The sequence below is a fragment of the Hylaeus anthracinus genome, unplaced genomic scaffold, assembly GCF_026225885.1.
Source record: "Hylaeus anthracinus isolate JK02 unplaced genomic scaffold, UHH_iyHylAnth1.0_haploid 5, whole genome shotgun sequence".
NCBI classification, from domain to species: Eukaryota; Metazoa; Arthropoda; class Insecta; order Hymenoptera; family Colletidae; genus Hylaeus; species Hylaeus anthracinus.
Window position 1 is genome coordinate 9,236,703 of NW_026535322.1, and position 27,709 is coordinate 9,264,411.

General features: G+C 45.7%; 1 protein-coding gene across 1 annotated transcript in view; it reads right to left on the reverse strand.

Annotated features, from left to right (window-relative positions):
• Positions 1-27,709, reverse strand: part of LOC128896105 (unconventional myosin-IXb) — a 63,797-nt gene that overhangs the window by 3,687 nt on the left and 32,401 nt on the right. The window contains exons 2-16 of the mRNA XM_054159301.1: positions 11,111-11,467; positions 8,640-8,926; positions 5,472-5,643; positions 5,216-5,388; positions 4,976-5,135; positions 4,774-4,890; positions 4,224-4,459; positions 3,948-4,137; positions 3,206-3,483; positions 2,690-2,879; positions 2,445-2,616; positions 2,141-2,352; positions 1,269-1,531; positions 496-765; positions 277-376 (exon numbers count right to left, since the gene is read on the reverse strand). Of these exons, the coding sequence (XP_054015276.1) occupies positions 277-376; positions 496-765; positions 1,269-1,531; positions 2,141-2,352; positions 2,445-2,616; positions 2,690-2,879; positions 3,206-3,483; positions 3,948-4,137; positions 4,224-4,459; positions 4,774-4,890; positions 4,976-5,135; positions 5,216-5,388; positions 5,472-5,643; positions 8,640-8,926; positions 11,111-11,467 (3,177 nt within the window). The remainder of the gene's footprint in view (positions 1-276; positions 377-495; positions 766-1,268; positions 1,532-2,140; positions 2,353-2,444; positions 2,617-2,689; positions 2,880-3,205; positions 3,484-3,947; positions 4,138-4,223; positions 4,460-4,773; positions 4,891-4,975; positions 5,136-5,215; positions 5,389-5,471; positions 5,644-8,639; positions 8,927-11,110; positions 11,468-27,709) is intronic.

Below are 27,709 nucleotides of genomic sequence, written 5' to 3' on the forward strand. Positions count from 1 at the left end.
ACGAAGCCCCATCCGACATTTTTGCAAAGGAAATTGTTGTTCAGAATCGTCTCAGCTACCCCCTATTTTCGGCTCCTCCCCGAGTTTTGGGACACCCTGTATATCACTCTAGATATTTGATACATTTTTGCATTCGTGGATCATTCTCACAGATTTCCCGGCATTTCCATTTCCCATAAATGCATAAACATCCGCAGTATAATTAGTATACTCGGCTACGTCATTTGCGAAAGAAATTCGTAAAGACTCGTCGAAACGTATCCAAACGATTCTTACCCGGAAAAGGCATCTTCATGATCCTCGTCTGCGGATAGCCCAACTTCGTGTTTCCTGTCACGGTGTAGGACCTGCTGGGAGGAACAGGCGGTGGTCGTTCCTGAAACAAAGTTCCAAAGACTTCCTCTTCCATTTGACGTCGAACAAAGTTCAAGTTGAGTTTATAAAGGAATCTGAAAGAAACTAGATTGGAGAATATTCTAGCGGAGTTGCTCTTACCAAATCCAACCCAAAGAGGGTGCAGGTCTGCTGGATCATCTTCTGATCCGCACACTTCTCCGAGGGATCCGGTGGCGGCGTACCAGCGATCGGCTGAGGCCTCGGTCGCGTTCCGCTTCCGGTCCCCGTGGCTGTCGTCACGCTCCTTTGAACGGTACCGGTGTTCGAAGTCGGTTGCTGGGGCTTCTTTTGGCCCATTCCGGAAGTCACGCCTATCGTGGTCTTCCTCAGAGGCCATCTTCGTCGCACCCTCCATCCTCTCCACGTGGCCTGAGGACAGATACACAAACAGCTGGATTAATCACATCGATTATGTTTACTCGATCCTATTCTACAGTTTCACAGACACGCAATAAATGAATTTTAATACTTTGGAAGTAGGTACCGATGCGGTACATTGTATTTTGCTGTTTTAAATATCCTATCAAGTAATAACATAACAAATTTTCAGATTTTACTTCCACTTAAAAATGAATATGATATGCAATACATACAATATAATTATTACATGAATAACATGTATATAATTTCTTGCTAGTTTATGTATTAAAGTATGCAGTCAAATATAATATAAAAAATAAAATATTGTTCATGTTGTGGAATAAAGCATACTCATAAACCGTGTGTATTTTACAAAAATGTTTACTCGTCGAAGGGTTAATTGTAAACATTTTTAAACGCGACTGCATACTTTTAACCTTTAGTCAACCCATCGAGAATATCGAGTTACCGGTGACTTCGTTTTACTGTAATTTTCAAGTTCGATCTTTTACCTGTATCGCGGTGGCAGCCCTCCTTCGCATTTCCGCTCGCAGGTTCTCCAGCTGCTGCCTGATACCCTCGCTGAGGAAGATGTGTCTCTTTCCTAGCGCCCAACTAGTACTCGCGCCGAATTTGCTCTTCAATTGTTGAGCATTCTGGAGGATGAGCTTCGTGTCCTCCACCGCTTGCTCCTCGGCTCGGCGTAGCTGTTTGAAGGGCGCGATCAGCCTGTACCTCGCGTTGAACGCCTTAAACCGCATTCTATGAGGATAGCCTATAAAAAGAAAGTCTCGATCGTTGAAACTTTCTTCTGGTAGAACACGTGTTCCTCGTCCCTCGAAAGACCTGTACGTAATTGATCCGTTTACTGCGCGAATCGATTAACTTTGTCAGTCACATAAGAAGTGTAACATTACCGACGATTATTTGTTGACTATTCTTTCTTATTAATTTTATATAACGTTAAATGAAAGCTACATCTGTATTTATGCATTCTACGATAGTTATATTAATTCATATTCTAAACGGAATTTTAAAAAACAATGTACATTATTTCATCGCATAACTCAACTTTTTGTTCTATGAAGTTAATCGATTTGCGCAATGAACGGCTCAATTGTTACTATAATTAATACGCGAGGATTGAAGAAAATTCAAATTCGAGTAACGCTAAACTCGGTGGTCCTTTCCCCGTCGAATCCCCGAATCGACGACACCCCACCGGGACGGAAACTAGAAAGCAATATACTATTCTTCGAGAGCTGTCGGATGGATTCGCCAAAAGAGCAAACGCAAGCGTCTAACGTCGCGCGGATAACCGAGATCGGGATCTTGGCCGACGCGCGTGCACAAGTCCAACGTCAGGAATAGTTTCGAGACGTACCTCCGGCCATTAGATTTACGGTTTCGAGAACTTGAAGGGATCGTATCTGACGCATAGTCACGCCTCTGTCTAGGTGCAGCGGAGTTTCTGTGCCGTTGCTTCTAATGCACCTGACAAAGTGTGGCCTGGCGTGGACCAGAGTTCTCAAGAGATTATCCAGCCTCGTGTGGAAGTCCTGAGTCAACGTGGAGATCGGTTCGTCCCCGTTCAAACTGTAATCACACGCAAACACGATCGATCGACGTCCTCGGGAGTCGTGCGAGTTTCGGGATACGCCCGGCAACTGTCAAAAGGAAAGTCTTACAGGTCGGTGTGAGACGTCGGGGATATCCTGAAGCTGACACCCCTGGGCACGGTGTCGCTCGCGTAGAGAGCCTTCAGTTCGCTGCCGAACAAATGGGTGGCGAAACCGAAGCTGCACGTGTGCTTGTAGAACACGGCCACCAGGTCGTCGGGCACCACGTCCTTGTTCGTATCTTTAAAACGGGAGAATGGTACGGTAACGCGAGGTAACGACGTTTAGTATACGAGACGAAGTAGTATATTCACCCAGAAAGTCCGAAGCGTCGTAAATGACTCTGCCTGCAAAATGCTGAATCCCGAAGGATCTGCAGTCGACGGTCCTAGGCTCGAACAATCGGGGATTCTGTTTGTGCTGTACCTTCACTTTAGCCACGTAGCTCTCGGCGGTGCCGCGTATCGAGCACTCGACATCCAGCATGCTCAGCAACCCGGTGCGCTGCGGACGAAACGCGTGGACAACGTTCAGGGATAGTTCCGCGGCATCAACTTTCAACCCCAAATTCGCTCGAGGATTTTTCATCGCAACGAGTCTACATCGAGAAGCGCGTAAACCCGAAGGGATCTGGACAAGGTGTCCTTAAATCTCGCGACGTTATCCCGCCGTTGTACCTGACCGCTCCTCGACTACTCTTTATTGCCTCTATCTCACCTCTATCAACCCCCGCGCGACAGAAAGTCGATAGTATGACCGAACCTCCACGTTTCGCACGGGATTCGCGCGGCGTCCTCTAGTTGAAACTGGAATCGCCGCTAACAACTCACCAGAGAGGAAATGAGATCGATGCATGGCACATTGTCGACGTAGTCGACCTCCACGTCGCACCGGATACCCTCGTCGCGGCAGCTCTCGATCGAGCTTTTGAATATGTGGGTGTTGTAGAAATGTTGCATCGTCTCCGCGCAGAGGTTGATGCACAGGTGCTCCAGTTGGCTGGGCTTCGGGTCCTCGAACCCAAACATGTCCAGGATGCCGATGAACCCATCCGTCGCATGTCTCACGGCATTATTCAGCGCGGTCATACTTCTCGAACCGGTGCCACCTGGACGCGACACGAAACACCCAAGATTTGTTGATGAAAAATCATTTCGGCTTGGCCTTCGTTCGACCGACGAAATCATCAACAGCGTTGAATGATGAACAACCGATATAATTAGTTTTATACGGTATTTAAATTAAAATAATAACATACGGATGTACACCAATTGTAAATAACTCAAATGTAACCTAGTGTCAAATTAGCGTAACCGAAAGGTGGTCGCTAATAACCTGTGATGTTGATGCGACCTTAAATAAATCTAATTTAAAAAAAAAAAAGAAGAAAAAGAAACTATCCTAATTTGAAAAGAACACCAACGGTCGTCTACTAATTGCAACGAGCTCGTTCTACCGATCCAGATTATCCAGGATCGATACGGTCGGTACTCCGAGGGATGGGTAATCCCGAAAGGCTCCTAATCTTGAGGTAAACAACTATTGGCACCACGAGATCCTTATGCTACTTGCCTGCAGAACTCCCGATAGTCGAGGCATGCTGACTGGTCACCTCGGCCTGATTGTGAACGGACTCGTTCGAATCGGACGAGAGCGTGCCGAGGGTGGAGCCTAATCTCTTCAAGCTGTTGGCTCTCCTCACGATTGTAGCCACGGTGCGGCAGTAGAGCGCTTTCGCCAGCGAGTCCCTGGTCATGTTAGACTGCATAAACAAACACCCTTCAACATGGTTTCGGTCGGACGAGCAAGCGTGTTGGGTCAGATTGCGCGCAACGAGTTACACAGTACCATATTCGCGTCGCAGACGGACTTGACCAGTTGTCCACGAGCGTTGTGGGTCCTCGACGTGAGCCCTCTCAGCAAGGCTGGCGGTGGGACGCCAAGAAGAGCTGCCACAGAGGCCAACTCGTTCTCACCTATCACGCCTACCTCCACACCCGGGCGATCCGTGAAACCCACGTTGCCCAGAATCAGCACCGCCGCCAGGACTCTCACCACGTCCAGAAAAGGTATACCCAGGACTCCTGCGAACGAGTTCCCAGAGATCGGAAATGTTCGAGCGATCGTTTCAATTTTAATGTACGTTACCCGATATTCATTTCCATACACCATCGTATTTGTGATTTTTTTTTTTTTGTTTTTAGAAGCAATGCAAGTAGTAAGCGACTCTGTGATGAATTTATTTTTATTGAAATGGAATAACCTGTGTCTGAATTAATGAACAAGATTTTCAAAGAATTCGATAAATGATTTACTTTGCTTCGAATTGAAATCAAATCGAAGAATTTCTTTTTAAAAGACATGTACCACCTCGAAAAATGAACCCAACGATACGTACCCAAACAAGCCTTCCACGCTTGAAACCTGACGGCATCCTCGGCCTCGTCCTGCCTGGTGTCGCCCTGCTGAAGGTACCTCAGGTTCTTCAAATTGTAACCCTCCAAATTAAGTTTGACTGTTGAGTAAAACAGCACCGAATTGAAGTTCATTCGTAGACTAACTTGGTCGATGGATATCGCGATATAAAACGCATTCGCTACCTCGTTCCTCGTGCGACAGGCCGGCCAGCATTTGGTAAAATATGTGGTAGTTCTTCTCGTCGGGCAGGGGCCTGATGACTCGCGTCTGGTCCAAGAAGTAACAATGTATCTTCGTTCTGTACAACGCCCCGTCCGTTACCTGGACCTCGATGAAGTGACCCTGAAGAAGAAACCACCGACGTCGATTAATTCCTCGCGAAAATGGAAGCTTGTAGAAAATGAATAAAAATCGTCACGCACTATCCTAGAACTCTCCGAATTGGTAGCGGTCTTCGCAGATCCCAGTGATCTGAGAACCGTGAAGGCTGCCGCCAAATGTTTAAAGGCGTCGGTTTCTGGGCCACCTCCCGCAACGTCGAACAGCTGCCTGAGCAACAGCATGGAGGCGTACGTCTTCCCCGAGCCGCTTGTTCCTGAAGCAAACACGAACAGTGTTTCACTCGGTTTCGTTGACTAGGTAAAAAGGTGGTCGAGTAGAAAGAGGCTGACGGTTTACCGGAAAGAATTATGGCCTGTGGGTAGCCGGTCTCCGACTGCTGTCGCACGGCCTCCTGGACGACTTTGTTCAACTGAGGCGCCAACGGTACCGTCCTGGTACTCGTCAAGGTCAGTGGATTCCCCACGTCCGTGTAAGGGTTGATACAGACTAGAATGGGACCCACGTTCGTCTGAAATGTAAAACCGTTCATGTGTTGTGTTACCTCATCGTTCGTATTTTTTTTATATTTTATATAAAACGCTTGAACGATCCAGTTCTGGAAGATCAGTGACGAATTTCTCATGTTATAAGGAACCTCGCTGCTGAATGATCGATTCGGAGGACAAACGTTCCCGAAGAAGCATCGCCAGCTGATATTTCACTTCGCGCCATCCGCAGATCGCGGCTTCCTCCAATAACATCTCAGGAGGGAGATAAAAAGATGTTTCGAGTCCTGGTGCAGCGGAGACTTAGAAATCGGGACAGTTAGAGCGAGCTAGGAAAAGGGAGACGAGGGGAGGAGGTAAAGACGAAGGAGAAGACGAAAGAAGCAACGAGCACAGGGTGGTGCAACAGGCCACGAGCGGCGAGGCTTTGGCGGGCCTTGGTTCCTATTACAAACTCACCTAGAGAAAGCAACGCGACTGAGGACGAACAAAAAGGTGAACAACGCCCGAAAGGTGAGTGGGGAGAGAGAGAGAACCGGTCCCACATCGGGGCCCATGGATAGCGATGGGAGTCCTCTCCGTTGCAAGCCTTTCGTGCAAGTCGATCGTTGCTGGGAATGATAATAATCACTCCAAGGAAAGACGTAGTGCATTTGTCACTGTAGATAGTATCACAGTTTGGTATGTGTGAGTGCGAGAAAGAGGGCTTTACAGAGCTTTTCGTTGAGGAACTAAAAAAATTCATTACAAGGGTGCAGCGATAATAAAAATTAAGGATAGGATTTGTGAATTTGGCGAGGTTAATAAAATAAATACTGCGACACGGGAGTACATCGATTGGTTTGAATGTGCACTGATTCGTTTTGTCTAAAAACGATACCACCCTCTACACGCAAAAATGGCATACCATGATAAATGACCTACCAATTGAGCCCTTCGTTGCACTAATCGATGAAATATTGTACAAATAAATATAAAAAGTTATGACTACACCAAGTGCTTTGACACTTAAATTATAAGATTTTTCAAAAATGGAGTTAATCGATTCGTGTAATGAACGGTTCAATCACACAAAAAAAATCGATATAAGAATATTTAAATTAATTATAGATCCAAAAGATCCGATTTTCCTTGCGCATCGGGTATCGAATATTCACATGGATCCTCTTTGATCCGATTAGACGCACATCGAGTCCCTCTCTACTCGCCTAACTCGCCAAAGGAGGAGAGAACATGGTGGAAAAGAGACGGTCGCGAGAAGGTCGAAACAAAAAGGTACACGAGAGAACACCGAGGTGGAGGCGAGAGGGCGGAAACAGGAATGGTAAACTTGACAGAGGAAAAACACGGATGGAGACGAAGGATGAACCGAGAAATCGATCTACGCAACTGCGTGTGTGTACCCGCGTCTAAAGATCTAAAGATCACCGAGGATCGGCGTTACGTGCCCCGGAAGAAAGGCATCGGTTAATCGAGAAAGCGCAAGGGATCGATTAACGCGGAAATTACGATCTCTCGGCACGGCATCTCTCTAATGGTCGCCAAATCGCGGCAACCGAGTTGTACGATTGTGTTAAAGTGGCTGGAAGTAGAATCGAGTTTATCGTCCAATCTATTTCGATTCCTTTCGCGGACTCTGGATGTGAAAATGCATTCGAGTGCGTTTGAGCATCATCCCAGTAAATATGATAGAAAATGGCGAACTAGGTTCATGCTATGGTCTTCCAACGTCGAGAGCTTCCCTGACCCCGTCGTATACTCTTCAACGCTAGGTTTGAGGAGGTTGGAAGTATCTTCGCTTGTTGTTTACCTTCTAAGAACATTTTCATCGCTTTTATATCTATTGGCAAAGTTAACCTGAATGCAACCTTGTCTCTTTACCTGGATAAAAGTCAACATAAATTCACGCCCTTAGCGTTAAATTTGGCACCGCGATTACCATCCAGACTCTGACCGACATAGAGGCCAAATAGTAACGCTATCTTATCTAATCGTTGACGGTTTCCTTTAGAAACTCCGCGTTCAATGGCACTTTCCCTTGCTCTGGGCTGCGTCTGTTCCTCCGTCATTAAAAACGGGACACTTGGAAAGTACCGCGTTGAAAGTCCGTAACGGGTTTCACCGTCGCAACTAATTGCTCCAGCTGATTCAAGGACGGAAACGAGACCCTTTTTGCGTCCATCAGGATTGTTCGCGTAGCCCGATCCAATCAAGCCCGGTGCGATATCTGTCCGCGGTCACCCGTGTACTATCGACTTTTTCACCCGAGGCGTATTCCTTTTCTTCTCGTCTCGGTTTCCCCTCGTTTAAACTACCTATTGAGAAACTCCTGATTTCTCCGTCGGCTTCGTAGCCAGCACCGGGTATGTCACTCGGCAGAGAACGGGGGAGATTTTTCGCTGGCTCTTCGCGTTCCTCGTTAAATCCGACCGGGTGTACTTACCTTGAAAGACGAACAGCGGTAATCGACGGGGAAAGAGGGAAAAGAAACTTCAATGACTCTTAATCGGCTTTGATAGCGTCCGACGTGTCTCCTTTCATTCGGGATTTCGTGTACGTTCGACGACGGAACTTTTAACGACTCTTAATTGTCTTTTCGATACCCTTCCGGCCCCTCTTTCGCCCCCTTCCCAGGATCTCGATTCGTGCTCGATAGGTCGCGACACCTCCGAGCCTCTTCGAGGCTGACGAACGGTTACGCGGGTGGCCAACAACCGGAAAAAAGGCACGCGTTGAGGAATGAGAGGTGAATTAAAACGCTGAACACGATAATGGAATGCGAGCGTGCCACCTGCGCGTGGTGCCACGCGAACCGAAGAGACCTCGTGAATTCTTAATGGAGGAAGACACCATGGGTGCGAGGATAACGCCGAACGAAAATCGTATTAGGTCGTGACGTGTGAAGCAACGCATCTCTTTTGTTAGTTCGAACGATGCACTGGTACATTCTGCATTGATACTTTCGAGACAATCCTTTCAACGTGAATGCGGGCAAGTGACAACCACGGTGCGTACTCACGTGATACTGTTTGGCGCAGAATCGAGCTTGCAGGCACTTGAGCACCGCATCTTCCGTCAGTGGTCCTGGTAGATGAATGAGGTCGTCCAAGGCCGTGGAGCTCGTCGGCCCGGAATTGGTCGTGGCGCCTTTCGGGAGACATCGATGCTGCCCTTGGTTACTCTTCGCGTTCTTCACGTCGGCTATGATGCTGGAGATCGGCGGCGAACGCAAACAGCCCAGAGCCGTCACGCAGGACACGATACCGTCGTCTGGTATCCCATTGTGGCGTTTCGGTGAATCCAAGTCTGTACAAAAACGCGAAACAATCTTATTCGCTGCTGAATTTATTCTTTGTCGACTCCGAGCTTTAATAAAGGGGAAAAAGAAGAAAAGAATCAGACACGTCGTATGGCCGTGCACGAGGGATTTCGATACTCTTATTACCATTTAACAGACAAATTAAAACTTGCCGGGAGGTTGAAAAAGTCTTTCGTAATTATACATCAGGCTCGAATTAGTTAAATTAACTTTGCCAAATTTCCAATGGTTCGAGAAGCCGCAGGAAAAAAATAGAGGGGTTGTGACTCGACGCTAATGGCAGGATGTTCCCGAGCGAATTGAAATAGAACCACGGATTTAACTGTATACGTACGCAATTCGGCCAGGCAAAATGCTGAACGCGGCTCAATTAACCGGAAGGAATTAGAGATTGGACAGAGAGTATCGGGCGAGCGAACCACTTTGATCGCACGCAAATATTTTTAGCCTCCTGCTGCACGAAATAACCCCTGTGAATCATGATCAACAACGAGTGACCTGCTAATTGTTATTTTCGTCTTTGAAATTCATGTAAATGCAAAAGGACGAGCTGTGAATAAATTGAAGACTTGGTAATTCAAGCTATGCGTTCCACATATTGAGTCGATACATGAAATAACTTCCACAAAGTCCCATAAATAACTTAACCAATTACAAAATCGCAATGGTTGATCATCGCTTGTTCCCATTTAGCATCCGCCTGAAAAATTCCTAACCGCAGGGAGTTTCCGCGAAACCATAACTGTTCGTTACCTGCAGCGGAAATTATTTAGGAATCGGTCCATTCTAAATTAAATCGAAACGAAAATACAGCAATTTCATGCGCGCCAGATCATCGATTGTTTCATTTATTCCCCGCTTCTTTTCGCGGCTGGTTACACCGAATAAAAGCAGCGGAAAACCAGCGCGGCAAAAATGATAAATAAATCAAAGATAGGTTCCGAACATGGCCGAACGGGGCGAGTAGCCGCTGCGTAAACAGCCGCGTGTTTACCGTTTCGATGATTTTGCGGAGAAATCGCTCGCTTGCCCCGGTTATTTAAAATATCATCCACGGTCGAAAGCCCCACCCCTCAACCTCCCGACCCCCACCCGCCGTTTCCTGAAACGTATGGCGTATCGCGAATTAACGCCGCAATGACGATATTACGCGTCGATTAAATATTAACAAGCCTCGAGCGTGCTGGACGGTCGGCCGAACGTCCACGTGGACGTCCACGCGTGTACAGGGTGGTCCGTTTTAATTCGCAGTAATCGCCTCGAACGCGCCGCCGATTAAAGCCGTTTCCGGCGATGTTACGTTAATTTCGCAGCAAATATCGCACGAAGGGGGATGAAAACGATTGCAATAAAGAGAGCCCGATGCGACGGCCGTGCACGAGTGAAATATTGACGCAGTCATGTTTGGAAAACGTTTCAAAAAGAACAGAGTCATGGTTCGCGGACGCCAGCCCGACCGTGGTAAATTAAAATTCGTTACTCTACCCATCTTCGTTTAATCCATCGACCACTCGCGCGAACGAGTAGGTTCTCGACGATCGATTTTCACGCGAACATCGAAAATGTTCTAAACTATACGTACGTGCATCGTGTAAGAAGCGAAGCAGGTTGAAATTCACAAATTCGCCAAGTTGCTTCTTGGGGGTCGAACAGGGGTTAGAGGTCGATCGGGGTTAGAGGTTGGAGGTTAGAGATTTCAGGATGCTTTCGAGTCAGTTTGGAGAAGTTGGAGAAGAATTGACGGGCGGGATTTGAAAGTGTTCTATCTTCCAAATCTCCAAATTTTCTATTCTCCAAATCTCACAGTTTTCTATGTTCCAAATCTCCAAATGTTCCATCTCTCGAATTTACAAGTGCTCCAACCCCCAAATTTGCAAACGTTCTATCTTCCAAACCTTCAATTGTCTCATCTTTCGAATTTAAAAGTGTCCCCATCCCTCAAATCTCCTAATATTCCAACTCTCAAATCTCCAAATATTCCATCTGTCAAATCTCCAAATATTCCATCTGTCGAATCTTCAAATGTTCCAACCCTCAAATCTCCAAATGTTTCCATTCCCAAATCTCCTAACATTCCATATTCCATCCCCGAAATCTCCAAATGTCCCATTCCCCAAATCTCCCAAAGCACCCTGTACAGAGAGTGGCCGCGGGTGTCGCAGCATACTGACCGGATATAAAATTATTAGCTGCGGTCGAGTTGTGGCCGAGCGTGTTCGCGCCGGCGTGATTCGCGTGCGGATGAACGATCGCGGACGCTGTCAACGTGTGCCCCGAAGGATGACCGAGGCCGTGAGGCAACGTGGCGGCCAATGGTAGCGTGGTCCTGGGTGGCACAGCGGGCGCGGGGGAGGACGGCACGCCGCCCTTTTCCGGGCTCTTCGACAGGGGCGCCGACGAGCCGCCGTTCGGCCCTGAATTGTTCGGCGGTTGGCTCACGTGCAGCCGGTTCCTCAGGGTCACCAGTTCCGTGCTCAGGCTCCTGAGACGCTGCTGTAGGTGCACGGCTTCGTTCGAGGACGAGGCATCTGTAAAAGGCAAACGTGTGCGTGAGCTGCGACGTTCCTCGAACATTACGCGGATTACAACTAACCGACAGCAGAGATCCGCGAGAACCAAGTAGATAAAAGATAACGCATTCGTTCGTCGAATAGGGATGCTTCATGGTACGGACATTATGGAAATGGTGGACTCAGACTTCCACGACCAGATTCCACCAACACCAATGTTGTAAAATAAATAGACGATCATGTCTTATGCTACGAGAATAAAGATTATCATTTTTTAAGACATCACGAGTACACTACAATATTAAAAATCTTTATTTTTATGACATGAAGAATGCTTCGTTTGAAGGCTTATGTGTTTTATGTGCGTTATTATCCACGCAGAGAATGTTATCAATATCGGTGGCGTTCGAAACTGGTATCGGTGAAGTACTGGGTTAGTCAGTTCCAGCTTTATCATCAGCTTCGAACTCCGTGCTTGTCTCGATCCGTGTCTTCGTCCAAGTTCGCCCTCCAACGTAGACGCGAATAAAAACGAACACCTCGCTCGAACCCCTAGAGTAAACTACTTCTTGAATAAAAAAGACCCATCTCTGCCATCTCTGCCGGATCGGTGACCATGAGCGGCTATCTCTTTCGACTTTAGTATAACTAAATCAGTCACTAGACGGGCATCCCGTCGGTAATGACAAACGACGATCCAGACAAGCGTTTGTCGCGCGGCGAACGTCCATGGTGAAAAACCAGCGCCCCCATAGACGCGATATTTCATCGAAAAATCGAACAGCTTTGGCGAGTGATGTTTGGTCACGCGACACAAGCCAATTCGCGGGCAAACGAACTCTCTGTGCGCGCGACTCGCGACGATAAAAGGGTTATCGCGCGTTTCGCGAGCCAGGGCAAACAACGCTTCGCGAATTCGGGACGGGCCTCGTTTTCTAAATGAATTATTTCTACGATGGAATGGAACGAGAACGGCGGCCAGTGTAAATTATCGGCGGACGACTTTCCGCGGCGCGGCGGTCGACTGAATTTTCCAACGTGTCCACATTATAGGCAATTTGGCCGGCCGCTAAAGGCGCAACGAACGAGGCGTTTCGTTAATAGCGACCCGGCGCGGAAAATTACTCCGTCGAAGCCTTTCCGGCCTGACGGCAGGGAACCCCCATGAATATTTCGCGCCGATTACCGCGCGGCGCACGGCGATCCTCAAAAACCCTCGTTATTCGCGTTATTCCTGCGTGACTCTCGTGCCGTTAACGACGCTCGACCCGATTACTTATTTATACTTCGCGCGACTAACGAGACAATCGAAACAAACTGCAGTTCGATCATACCTCGGCGAACCAGGTGTTGGGTAGAAACACACCGAAAGGATTAACGTGTTCGATAATGTGCAATTAACACATCCGCGATCGGGAGATACTTTACGTTTCGAGTACCAAATAAAATTCTGAAGCTGGACATCATAAAACAAGATAAAAATTACAAAATATGTTTCGAAATATCAATGTTGTAAATATGCAGCGTATAAAACAAAAAGATTTTCATAATTTCTTTATAACCACGATCAAAATTTGAAGTGACGTGAATTCGCGTCAACAGTCGCGAATGCGTTAAGAGGTTACATGGGTTTCGAGAACCAGATGGAAAGTGCATTCTCTATAAATTTTTTCGAAAAAACTAAGCGAATTATATCATTTTAACTTCTGTTATTAGAAAGAGTAACATTTGGACGATATTTCGTAAATTTTTCATGAAACAAATATTCAAAAGTAAGGCTTGAAAAAACTATCCTCGTGGTGGTTAGGATATTTAATGACAGCTTTATCCGGAATCAAATTTTCATCGTTTCGCGATGGCGAGCATTTCTATCGAGCGTCTTCCAGCTGCCACCAGACCGATTTCGCCTGGGATCCGACGATCGTAAATTCGATGTACGTACAGACAATTCAACCGTTCGAGATCTGCGTGAACGCTGAAACGCGCCCGTTCGACAACGACCGGCACCAGCTCGACTGGTTTCACGGAATATGGGACACGGGCGAGTGGTCGGTTCCGTGGTTCACGGTACGCAGATACGCGGTCATTTTGTCACAGCGAACGAACGTGTTCGTTTTTTAAATGTTCTGATTAGAAACCAGTATATCCCGTCCCGCGGAGAAACAGCCCTGTCCGATAACGCTAATCCGAACGGTTCGCCGCAGATGGAAAATTCAGATAGGGCAGCGCGCGCCTCCGCGAGAACAATGCTTCGGAAGTGTCTAGCCACGGCGCTGACGTCGGAGGAATTTCGTTCCATCTAACGAAATCGAACTGTGGATAAGATCGGGCAGAGGCAAACCTCTGCGAGAGATCGAGAAGTTTCTACTTTTGGAAGATAGCAAAGTATAAATCTTGGAAGCCTCTGACTGCTCTTGAATTTGAGGAGGGTGCACAATAGGTACCCTTAAACGTCGATGCAAACGCTGCATTCCTCGTCAATGGAGGAATAGCTTGAGTTGTTTGTATTCTTGGATCGTTCGATAATAAATACGTTCGAGAAGTTGAACGTGGTTCGATAAATGCACGAAACGTGAGCGGTTCGTTTTCGTCGTTCCTAGGATCCGAGTATGGTGCACTACATGTTCCAACATCCTTCAGTGGTAAAATAACGCAAGTTCAGACTCAAATCTTTTCCAAATGTACAGGGTTCGCTAAATCCATTCAAGAATGTGGTGTTAATAACTGCTCCGAATATGTTCCCCTCGTCCGTAGAATCAGGGTTCAGAGCTTCGAGTCCCTTTACTCGTGACGACAGCTGTCTACCGCAGGTTCCTCGGACGTTCCAGGACGACTTGACGGAAAAAAAACACCTGTCGATTTAACGTCAGAAGGTCAGAGCTCGGAGAAGGGTACCTGTCAGTCGGCCATCAGCCGTTCGCTGGCAAGGCTCGCGACAGTTCCGCGGCGATCTGTTCGCCGAGGAATCCCTGAGCTCGTTTTCGCTCGGTTCGAGTTCTCCCCGGCTATTGTAGCCAAGATTAACGGTACCCGCTGGACAACACTGCCAACAGAGCCGCGCATACGTCAGGAATACCGAGACACGTGGTCGGGTAAAAGAGCAATCGTTAAGAAGGAAATCCATTCATTTTTTAAATGGATGCCAAGGCGCCATTTTTGTCAAATTGAAAGCAATAAAACATGACTTTCTAGTTGAATACTTATACGATATATCGATGTACTTCGATGTAAATAAAATCTTATCGTTTCAATAAAAAAAATATAGAAAAATACATCGAATCAAGTAACCTCCATCTTTTTCGAAGTCGGTTAAAAATTCTTGCGAAAGCCTGAAAATTCGGGTGGGTAACATGGTGTAGCCCGTACCTGTAATTAGGCTGTTTTTATTCACTGCAACAGGAACGGATCTATCGCTGTGCGAAAGTAGGTTAAAATCGGTGGCGGAGTCCTTTCCTCGTCGTGGCGAGAACAGCGCCCAAACGGGGTGGAAAGAACAAGTATTCGGTCTTATTTCTTCGCTATAAGAGCGGAAGCATTACGCCAGGGAAAACTTCTTGGTCTCTGCCAAGACTCGCGCGGCGAACAAAGGCCGAGAAAGTGTGACTCCAACGTTCCTGGAAAATAATCACCCCCTTTTCGTGGACGGTTGACCGAGAAGCCTGGATTCGTGAGCATCCGCGCGAAAATCACGGCGAACGTACACACGAACCCCCTCTTTTTCTTTTCTTTCTTCTGGGTGTCTCCCTCGTTCGCGAGGCCGACGATCGGCCATTTTCATTCATCTTCGCCCCCGCTCGACGCCTCCAGCGTTCCCTTTCCTTCCAACCATTCTCCAACCGCGATGAAACGGCAAAGACGTTTTCGGTCACCGGTTACGATGCTCGTTACTGAACTCCTGACTCGTTAGCGCGGGACCAGAATTCGATGGGCGAACCTTGACTTTGACCAGCGAAACGACACTCCGCGATCCGTCGGAAATTCCGATATCTTTTAACGCTACAACTACCGAGACGATCGATTCGATTCTTTCTAAAACTACTGGATTACTTTGCTGCAGTTTCGCTGTAGTTTCGCTGCAATTTTTGGTGAGAATTGTTGCAACAGGGAATTCGCTAGGTGTATATCAATCGGTTCATCCCTCGACTCTCTATTTTCAAATATATACTAACGTATATGCATAGGAAGTATAATTGAGTGATGGTGATTGTGGTGTTCCATCTTGTTAAAAAATTAAATTTCTTCGAATTACAAGAGAAACATTTTCCATTAAAGGCAACCTGTATATCAAGCATCTACCTCTCTGTGAGGAACTAAAGTATCGGACGAATCTCTTGTTTTCGATTACACTTAAGAATAGGAAATTAAAGATGAGTATCTCGACTATCGAGTAACAGGATAAGTACCAGTAGTATTAGGTCATCCCACAAGCTCGTGCCACAGGTTATATTTTATTTCATATTTTATATTTATATTTATTATATTATATTTATTTCATGTCGTTTGGGTTCGACTGACAGTTCAACAACTTCATGTTTCGATCGATACTTCTGATTCTTTATTTACAAATATTGAGATTTCAAACTGAATTCTTATTTTCATCAAAATAAAATATAGCCAATATCCTTCCTTAGGATGCAATCTATCTCCTTGCTTAATTTTATCGAAATCTGTTCAGCGATTTCAGCGTGAAAAGCTCACAGACAGAGTCAGTTTCGCATTTATAATATTAGTGCGGGTGATGAAAAAACTGTAGGATTTTTAGAACAACGCTATAATGTCTTTTCCAGTGATTACACTTTTTCGTACCACTTAATATAACGCTTCGCATAGTAATTTGAACAGCAAGAGCCACGAGCGTCCGGGATAATAAAAACCATTTATAGACTGGAAACCCCAGATTCCAGAGTTGCTCGTGTTTCGTTGCGTCCCGTGGTTATCGGACGGACGTTATTATCGGTCGAATGCCAAAACAGAAGGGGTTTTACAGAAGGGGAACGCGGAACGCGCCGCCCCGAGACAAACACGAGCGTGTAAATAATGCAGTAAGCGTACGCTGATCCGCGTGCCGCTGTTAAATAACTTATTTCAAAGTCCCAGAACCTGTTATGTAACTAATCTCGTATCCGGAAGTTGGTAGGATAACCAGTCACATGGGCTGCGCGAGAGTAAGACGTTCGATGGGAGAAACGGTGGCTGCAGGGGAAAAGAACCTCCGGGAGGTGGGAGAAAATCTAAGGAGAATCTAGAAGACGACAGAGTCGATATTTTTCCGAGGAGCAAATAATCGTAGGAAGCGTGAAAACAAATTTTTGTAATCGAAAGAAATGCGTGGGGATAGGTGGAGATAGACACCCTCAATTCTTTATCCTGGCGAGACTGGACAGAACTGTACTAAAAATCAGAAAATCTATACTGCAAAGGGTTAAGTTCGCTAGTAAATTGAACTGAATCTATCGAATTTAATTGTATATCAAACCTTTACCAGTCTGAAAAGCGTAAATAAATCCCTTTGTTACTGATCGAAACAGGGAGGAGGCTGCGAGCTAAGCAGTAGCGGAATTGGAAGAGTTGAGCGCGAAAGAGAAGAGACGCGAGGGGTGGGAAACAAGGTCCGTGTATCGCTACGAGGTAAAAAGTTCACAGTGTGTTTCGATTGCACGATCGAAACCTAGCCGGTCTTCGTTGGAGAACCGTTCATTGTTCAATTCTCGCGTGCAAGTAGCGCGAAACTCGCAATAAAAATTTATACAACCGGGCCCCCCTCTCTCGTACTTGATACTTCCCCAACATTACGCGATATCGTTAATTGAAGTACCGATGCTCGGTCGATCCGTCGGAAAATATTCCATGGAATCGCAACAGGCTTGTACGCGCGTTTGGAGTGGCGAAAAAGGCAATCAAATCGCAAAGTGCTATCGGCCAAAAAAAAAAAAAAAAAAAAAAAAGTCGGTTCGAAAATATCGAAATAGTAATAGCCGACGCACCGAGGTCATAGGATGTACTTTATTCGCGAACATTTCGTTGCGCTCATACGAGAGTATCTCTTCCTGGTCCAATCAACAGTTGGCTACACAAAATACACCCCTGTTCTCGTTAGGGGAATTTACTATACACATCTGCGCGACAGAAATGGTCCAAAAAGCAAACAGAACTTACTCCATAACATTCGAAGAGTGTCTACGATTTTGTAAATATCATAGTTTCCTGCAGGGATAATACCAACCAAAGAAACGGAGTCGAAACTTGGATAAGATAGACAGTTGCAAGAAGTGCGATCGTACGTTGTTTTGGAATACGTAGGCCTTTATTAACCCTTCGACTGCGGGACTTTTTTATATTTACAGTTTATTCATACGACGTTTAGTTTCGGAGATAAAAATTGAAAACTTTGAAAACCTTTTTCCTGAAATTCAATTCTTCCAACAAACTTTTAACTTTTCAATTTTTATTTTCGAAACTAAGGGTCCTATGAATAAACTGTAAATATAAAAAAGTTTCGTTTTGTCATTCTCTATAAGGTGATGTTTTTTAAACATAAACATTTCTCTGAGCGTATATGTACGCCCTTCGCAGTCAAAGGATTAACGCCAGGTTAACTTATATTTCTCATCGGATAAATCTGTTATTGACGCAATGCTTTAATAACTGAAGTCGATTTACTATAATTAAGGCTTAGACAAAAATGAATTCGGATAGATGCTTTTGTAAGAAGACATAAGAATCAGCATGGTTAACGAAAAATATAAACGGTCTTTGTAAAAGCTTGTTAAATATTCCCGTCACTTCCGATAGGCTGTCGCGAGCCGTATGAGACGACCATGGGAGAATATCTCGAAAGATTCATGGGAGAATCGAGCCGGGAACCAAAGTGAGACAAACGAAAAGGACGCGTAGGCTTGGCAGGTATACGCAGCGAGCAGGTCCTACTGCGGCAGAATTAAAGCGAACAGGTACCTTCGGGGCTGAACGCTCCTTCGGAGAAAACAGGTTTCTTTTTCGTCTTCTTCTTCTTCTCACGGAATCGCGCGTCCACACCCCATTCGCATTAACTCCCGAGAAGAGAAAGGGAGTCACGCTGCTCGCAGGGGCCTATGATTTTTAAGGTGGGTAGGTCCTCGACGAGGTCCTTTCGAGCTGGACTGTTACAAGATAGCGGAGACGCGAGGTGAATCAGTTACCGTCGAGCTTCTGCGCTCGAGGGCCTTTTTTTTTTACTCGACAACCGACAAATTGAGGCTTCACCGACTGCGTATCGAAGGTAATTATTAGGAGGTTGCATTGAAAACCGCTGTCTGTGTTTTCTGAGCAGTTATTTCAATAGTAAAGTATATAAAAGTATCGATCGAAATATTTTCCCTCGAAAGCTACTACTTTTTTCCCGCTATTTGGGTATTTAAGAAAAAATAATTCAGGTCTGAAAGGGTTAAGGGTTTCGTAAGCGACTCGAACCAATCGTGGAAATTAAGACGAGGAACTCGTACTTCTGATTAACCGTCTCGAGGGGTTCAGTCTGTACAAATCGTGCATGTAAACAGTACGATTATATCGTCAAAAGGGGGTTGGTTCTTCGCGGTTGAGGGAATTGCGTCAGACTGTGGAGGGGTCGTGTCTCGAGACTCTCGAGGTGAAGTTAAACGCGCGCACGAGTAGAGGAATCGCGGGTGGATTTTATTCGCGACAAGGGAGACATAATGTGCCCGTTCGAGGATCTTCTCGTTATCGCGACGTATTTAAATTCACGTTGCGTCCACCGCGAGTAATCGATCCTTTTTAGGCGGTTCCCTTTGCTCTGAGGGGTTCCGTCTGCAGAGGCGGGCAAATTTTTCTCTAGATGGTGCCAGTAATTAAGGAGTAATTAAAGTCCAATTTAAGAAACAAACCGTAGGTTTCTTCGGTAAAATTTCTGTTCTGAAAAATAAAATTCTTGAGTCGAAGAGTAAAGGCCGGTTTAAGAAAGATATTCCAGGTTTCTTTAATAAAAATTTCTGGTTTGAAAGATATAATTCGTGGAATAAAGGATTAAATACGCGATTGAATGATATTTCGATCATCTATCTGCTTGGCATTATTTTGAAATTGTAGGAATACTGTTCGCGAATGTTTGATTAACGCTATTATTCGAAAATAATAATATTCCCGGTATCGTAAACCATACCTTGTAATTGCATACAAGCTACAGAGAGTCCAGCCATCGAAGTTACACGAAAATATTCATTATTACTCGGGTAAATAATAATATTTGACGCAAAGCTTTCAATGGCTATTTCCTATTCCTCCTCTCGCAATCGAATCAACGGTGGCTGATCCAATAGAGAATCGAAAATTTTGGGACACAAAACACTCATGAATATTGACGAATAATTGTGCAATTATCAGCAGAGGGCCGTATTAGTGTCAAATATTGAGAATCGATATTTGGTATATTCGCTAACCAAGCGCTATTTATTACCTTTCAGCTCTTGGCTAAATGTTACAGTTGAATTTCACAAGAAATGTAAGTAACACGTGTGACGACGCGATGACCGTTCGCATACAGTCAATCAATCGAACTAATTTCTAGAAACGAAAAACAATCGCTCGGCTCGTGAGTCATCCACCGAAATACAGCCGAAATACTCTATATCCAACAAGTTGTCTACACTTATTAATAAAGCGAAAGAAACTTCTACATAGGACAACCTAACACAACTTCATCTTAATATTTTCTCGAGCAAAAGCTACGAAACCATGGAACGAAAGAAACTTGTGACCAAAGTGAAACTGATTACAATTATTCTTATAGAAATTCACAATTTTTATATAGAAAAATCGTAACAAAAAGTGCTTATTTTGATCCCGCCACTCATTCGTACGAATCGGATTAATTCTTGTTGGTTCAACGCTGGATTCTTTGCGCATTGAGCGTGAAGCGGTCTTAGCGGTACCGCGGATGAAAATAGAGGAAGCTTGAAAACGGGAAAGAAAGTGCACGCCCCGAGGAGCGAAATGAGTAATCCAAAGCGAGAGAAAGAGGCAAGGTGAGCAAGGACTATCTCAAGCACGCCTGTTCGGCACGAGCAGCCAGATAAGGAGTAAGACGAATCGATCGGACAAGATATTCCGCATTCCTTCGTGCGCCTCGCGATTACCGGATCGCGACGAAAGCCATCGGCGATTATTTTGCGATCCCGATGCCCCGAATGATTTAATAGCCGACCGTGAGTAACGCTGTTAATTTTCGCGGGCACGCAGGCTCCGGGCCTGACCGAATACCTGGATTGTCTCACGCGAAACGATGACAGTGTGCGTGTTAGAAAGAAGGGGGGACTCTGGGTGGACCAAAGGCGAACCGAACGGTGAAATTTCCTCGCCAACTCCTGAGCGATATACGATACCTTCCGAGAAGTCGAGGAAAGTCGACGATACGCGTCGATGGCTACCTTTTTCACGACCTTTCGAGTGAAACCGAAACTCGCGAGTCTCTCCACCTCCACGGACACAAAAGAGCCTCGAAGAAAGAGTACGTGTAGGTTGAGAGCGTAAGAGAGAGCCTGGTCTCGACCTCGGGGTCTAATCAGATGCAGGTTAATCCTGGCTGTTTCTCTGCCCTACAGGATCGTCCACACACGTGGGAAGAGAAGCTGCACGCTCGATCTACAGGGCTTCGCGCGGTCCAGACCCGTTGAAGATTCGACTAGGCCGAAAAGAATGTTAATTGAAACGTTCCTTCCTCCTCCTCCTCCTCCTCCCCCCCCCCCTCCCCCGGGAGGGAGACCTCGAAGGAATCTGGACGAAGACCGTTAACCTGCTGGGCAATCGAGAACTACGAGCATCGCGTCGCGAGGGATACACTTGGAAAGTTTTCGAAATACATATATCTTTCCATAATTCAAAGCTAGAGATGGACGACGTTTTTATCACGCGCGACATGGTCGATAGATTCCACTCGTAAAGTTGCATTATGCTTACGAGTACTCATTCGAAATTCCCGCGAAACCAAACCAAAGCCGCCGAATAATAAAATTGGACGCGGGAGAATGCGAAGGGTGTATGTATACGTTAGCGAAGTATTCCACGAAACCGCAATCGAATTCGCGGCTAAAGAGGCTACGATCCATGAACGGGTAGATTTCGCTAAAACGGTTTAATTGCCGACTGCTCGCTCGGAAAACTAGTAACGTCGCGTGAATCGCGTGATAGAAGCTGATGAGAACGGAAAAGAAAGTAAAACGCCGCCGCGGACGTATCAGCCTATTAGCGTGGACGCGGTTTAATTGCGCCTTAATTTCGTACTGCGGCGATCTGCTTTCGAAATTTATAACAGTAACGTCTGCAACCAAGTGGCAATAAGCGTAACGACCTTGTGCGTGCCACGTTATCGAACCAGGAAGCTCGAGTAACGGCGATCAAGAGCGAAACTCCGTGCCACGAGAGCCGTGTGAATCGAACAGATTCTTTCGACTTTCCAAAGAATCCTAATAGGGTACCTAAAGAAGTGTGATTCGGATCCTCAACCCCTCCGGTGACCAAGTACCGGTGACACTTATCAGTCGCGTCACGATGTTATATTATTTAAATCAAAATTTGTACTCGCACTTCTGGTGACTATTTATACGCGATGACGTACAAAAGAACCGGTGAAATAAACGTACACGTACGTGGCACTATCCCTCGAGAAGTTAAAACGTTTGAAACACGATGTATTGATAAGAACAAATACTTTGTATGAACCTCCAGCATGTAAAATAAATAGCATCATGTACAAATTCATGTGACACTATGTAACTCTAAATCTTAAAGTTCCATTCGATCTTGAACAATAAAAAGAAAATTGCTGTTCCTCCAAATATTGATTTTGACCGCTCTCTGAGCACCCGGAAGTGTGCCCAAATTGAAAGTACCTATACGCAAACAAGCATCGACATTACCAAACATCACGAGAGGTGTCTCGAAGCCATCGCTGGGAACACTATGCGCAATACAGGCGTCCGTATTTACCTGAACGTCGGTGTGTACATGTATCGCGGCCGCACGTGGTGCACACCAGCCTGCACGAACCGGACAGTTGCAATGGATGCACACTCGCTTAGGCCGTTGCCCCGCATAAATCCGAGCGAGAGGATTGCGAGATGCTGCCGGGTGTCCCCTCCGTCCCTCCCCAGAACGAACACCGACTCCGTCCGCCGAGTTTATTCCGCGAACTTTCGAAGATGGGTCAAGGGAGTCCGCTGGGAGAGCCAGCCTCGAGGAACGTTCCCCTGCAAAAGGATGTCGCGAAGTTGAATCGCCCACCCCCTCGTCCCTGGGAATAAACCGATTGGGGGACCGTCCCGTTCGCCAAAGGTTGCGATTCTTGGTGCGGCCAGCCCTTCTCAAAGAGGTCCTTTGGGTTGGCAGGACTGTTACGAGATTGCGGAGAGACGCGAGCTTGGAACTGGTTAGCGTTCGCGCGCGATTCCAGTTCTTTTTGGGGATGATCGAGACAAACTGGAGCTCGGAAAGAGAAAAGGGGAGAAAAGCTCAAAGGTTTCATAAAAGACGGGAACACGTGTAAAATAAAAAGGAAACGAATATAATAAAAAGTTCGTTCTTTGAATTAACGGTCGACGAATAGAAAAATTTATTTTAACCCTTCCAGACCTGAATTATTTTCCTTTCTCGTACTAATGTAATTTAATTTTTAAGGGTTAACTTGGACTAGAATTAGTATGAAAAAAATAAAAAAAAAAAATAATTCGAATAGCGTAGCTTTCGAAGAAAACTGGTGCGTCGGTAATTTTTTAAATTTTGTGTCCTCAATTGTAGACTGCAGGTCTGATAGGGTTAAAATAGGAGCTGGAATTGAATTATTACTTTTCCAATGGATATTGAAAGTGCATTTTAGAAAAACGTATTTATTCTTCAACGTCAATCTCGAGAGTTATTCTCCTAAAAGGAATCGCGGTTTAAGGTCACGAGAACGCGGACGGTCAACCGGTTGCCGAAAGCGATCGTTAACGATCTCAAGGACACCGACGGGCCCTGAAATGAGTCTGGCCCCAACGAAGGAATCCTCGATCCCGAAAACGTTTCGAAACACCTTCGTATACTCGAGGAGCGCTCCATAGACCCATAGATTTCAATTAACCACGAGTAAAAATTTTTTAAGACGGTAGTGAGAAATATGAGATACAGCAACACAAAATTATAATACCAGCATGTCGAGAACGATGCATAAATAGATGGTATCCTAAATATCGTTAATAATTTCACATAACAAAAAGAAATCGCGAATGTAAATAGTTCAACACGCTTCGACACAGACAGCTGACACATTAAAAAACTAATTATTCGCATATTCTCTTAAATGAGTAATAACCGTAGGAATAACAAATACGTGGAAACTTCAACGACGCGACAGAAAGTATTAATTATTCGGCGAGCAGGGCGAAAATAAATCGGTGCGACGTAAATGTAACTCGAACGATCTCTCACATGCCTGGAGAGACAATCGTGCGCGGCAACCCGCAAGAAAAGTAATTACTAAGCCTTGGCCCCGCAACCGTTTCCTGTCCCACTCCTCTTCGCAATTGAATCCACGCACTCGTTCCTTTTGTCGCCGTAATTGCGACGCATAATCGGCAATCTGATCTCCGGCGACGATATTAGCCTCTGCGAACGCTCTGCTCGGTTGTCTTCCGAACGTTCACCCTTTGAAACCAGCTATTCCGAACGAGCTTGCCGCGCGAATTAACTTTTAATTAAAATTAGATAAATAAGAAATTTTAATTTTGAAAGTTTACCGTGCCCTCATCACCGCGTCTCGTACGTAAGGATTAAGCAACACCCTGGAGTACATTATTATATCATTTTCCTCTTGGAAAAGGCCGGAATGAACCCAGATTCGAAAGGCAGAGGACACTGGTTCTTAACTCTTTGAGTGCCAAGGGACGATATATCGTTGCAAGTGCTAAAACTCGTTAAAATTATCTTTCATTTCCCGGACGCGTATGAAAATTTCCTCTGGCACTCGAAGGGTTGATTCCCTTAGGACAATTAGTATTCGCTGTATATCGAGATGATCGCGGCGAACTCCGCGGCGTGCAACAGCTGCTATAAATTTCATCGTACTGGAGCGTGCACGTGTTCGAACGTAACGCGACGCTCGATTGGGCAATCGGCTCGTTACTTAATAACGGAAACAGAAACGGCGCGGTTTCCAAATGGGTGTCGATTCGTCTGGCATTTTCGAGACCGTCTCGAGCAGGGTCGATAAACTCTTTCTAAAAAGGCCCGAATAATTTAATATAGAGTATCAAGGACGGAACCGTTACGACTAAAACGTTCGGGAGGATCGTCTTATTACGATTTTTTCCCCAGAAACGTCGCGTTCCGCGCGCCGACGTAAACAGAACGAGGGAAGCGTGGGCGTGAGAACAAGTGGGCCGATTTGAGCGCGACGAGTTGCAAGATTCGGGAACCGGGGATGGAGAGAATGAATCGCGCGCGTGCAGTTGGGCAAGAAACCGCAGCGAAAAGAGAATCCAACATCGTCTGGTGATTCAGGGGTTCTCGTTTTCCTGCATCCACGCTTTCAACCACCACCCTCCCCCTCCTCCCGCGGTTGGTCCGTTTTGTTTAACGAACGACGCAAGAAACGACGGGTGAAACGATGATGCAGTGCTTAATGTTTCAGCTCGCGGTTTATGAGAGGAAACAATATGCCTCCGGGGATTAATGTATAAAGTAAGAATTACGATTGCCATCGCGCCGGTGAAAAGGGAATAAACTGTGATGAGATAATAAATTTCGTTAACTGCGCCTCAGATACGGCCGCGCGGAAATGCAACGGTGTAAGCTCGGACAGCAACGAGAAAAACAAAAACGCGTGCGAGAGGGGAGAGAAAAAGAAATTGGCGGAGCGGGGTGGAAAGCTGCGAAATAAAGCGGGCACGGGATGGAAAACGCTCGAAATTTTAATCTCTGTCGCGTCTGGGAGATTACAGCGACGCGCACGTGACGCGAATCGCGGTGGCCATATAAATTCGAGGAAAATAAAGGCTCGGGAGAAAGAGCGCGTACGCGCCAAGTGTCTCGAACGCGGCGTTCGTCAGGACACGAGGAGCAACAGGAGACCGTTTTCCTTGGAAACTTTGAAAATTTACGGAGGAAACGAATGTAGACGTAACGCGGATTAGTGGGAGGCCTGTTGCTACTCGTGGAAGCAATAATACGATAATGCAGCGGGCCCCGACAGACGTGTATTAACCCTTTGACTGCGAAGGCTGTATATATACGCTCAGAGAAATGTTTATGTTCGTTAGATTAATTTTTAAAAAATTTCAGCTTACAGGGGATGACGAGACGAAACTTTTTTATATTTACAGTTTTTTCGTAGGACGGTTAATTTCGAAAATAAAAATTGAAAAGTTACAAGTGCGCTGCAAAAATTGAATTTCTGGAATAATGTCTCTTAATTTTTCAATTTTTATCTCTGAAACTCAACCTTGTACGAATAAACTGTATATATAAGAAAGTTCCGTCTTGTCATCCCCTATACAAAAAAATATTTGTATTAAATTCACACCTTCCCGCCTCTTAGAATTTCCAGTCAGAATCGACCAGCAGTGAAAGGGTTGTAACAAGACGAATGCAATTGTAATGTACCAAGCGTTAGCTTCCGACACTAAAAGCCCCAAAATGATGGAGTTATGATAAGAAGAATGTTAATATTTATATCGTGATGTATGGATTCAGTGCAATAACTGAAACGAATCACGCACTTAAATAAACCGGGGTCAAGCTCAACGCGAAGGATACGTTTAAAAGCAGAGTCGGTCGTTTCGTGGTGCAAAGTGAGTCCCAGTGCGGAGGACAAACAACAACTCCGGAGCCAAATAAATACGAAACGCGTCGAGGGGAAAAGCTCCGCGATTTTCCCTGCAGAGTCTTCAACCCGTCGGTCCGGTGGCAAGAATGCAGCGGGGCAATCAACCAAGAGAAACCGCGAAGACTGTTTTAACTGTAAAACGCAGGTAACTTCTACGACGACTCGCCGCGGTTGTTCGTTTTCAGGTGGCAGGGGCGTAGAGAGCTCTCGGCGGCGCCCTTACCTCTCCCGTATCGTTAAACGCGGCAATTTCAAAATACCGTGGCCCCGTAAAGGCGAAGCCACTTGTAACTTGATTACGGGTTCAGACGTTGAATCGAGTCCCGCGCGACGAATAAAAGACGAAGGTGCTTTGACGACGGGCGTAAAAAGAAACGAAAGACGCGGGGACGAAGAATGAAATGCAAAGGAGGGAACGACGCGGTTCGGCGCCAAGAGAACGTTGGCAAGTTTCTCAACAGCTATTAAAAATTCGCCCTTAATACGCGACTCGAGCTCGACGAGCCCCGAGCTGCTCGAAAACGGAACGCTTCCGCGCTGGAAACGGTCCTACCCCGACAACTCGAGACGATGGACGCGTGAGATGGGCAAAATTCGTATCTGGATAAAAATATCGAGAGATGAGGAATTTTAACCCTTTAAGTGCCAAGAAGCGATATATCGCTGCTAATTCTTGTTTACAATTATGCATCTTTGCTTAAAATTGTCCGACGTTCCTCGGATATGTATGAAAATTTCCTCTGGCACTTAAAGGGTTAAATTCGTCGCCGTTTCGATAAGAACGATTCATCGCGTCGTAAACTTCGAACTTCGGGCGCTTACGCGAAATGTACGTACTTTAACCAACGACACAATAATACTCGTATTTAATTTTGCGCGTGTACATTCTTCGTAAGTGCATGAAATCCGCAGCCCAGTCGTTTGGCATAACTGCGTCGTACGCTTACCATACGTTTCACATATTCGCCTGGACCATAAATGCATAAACTCCGCAGTCATGGCAAACGAGCAAAAACGTGTCTGAATAACTGTTTAATCCAGAGGTTGGAACGGTTGCAGAACTTTTTCAATCGATTCTGTTGAAACAGTTGAAGTGGAATTTGTGTAATAAAAGTTCTGACATTACAAGTTCCGAGGTGAGCAAATAAATATAACTTTTTATATCGATGGCAACCAAGTTCTCGATCACTTTTTCATCCGTACACTCCGAGGTCTCTCGAAACTGTCGTTTATTTTCATGCAAGAAGAAGCAGAAGTTTGAACGAAATTTAAGAAAATCAAAATAGAAGTTAAGCATTTATTCCTAGGCTACTTCGAGTGCAAATTCTTTAAAGGGTTACATCACTTTGATCGTTTAAACAAAAATTAATTTTTGTGTTCTGTTTAAAGTACTCTATACATGTATACGAAAA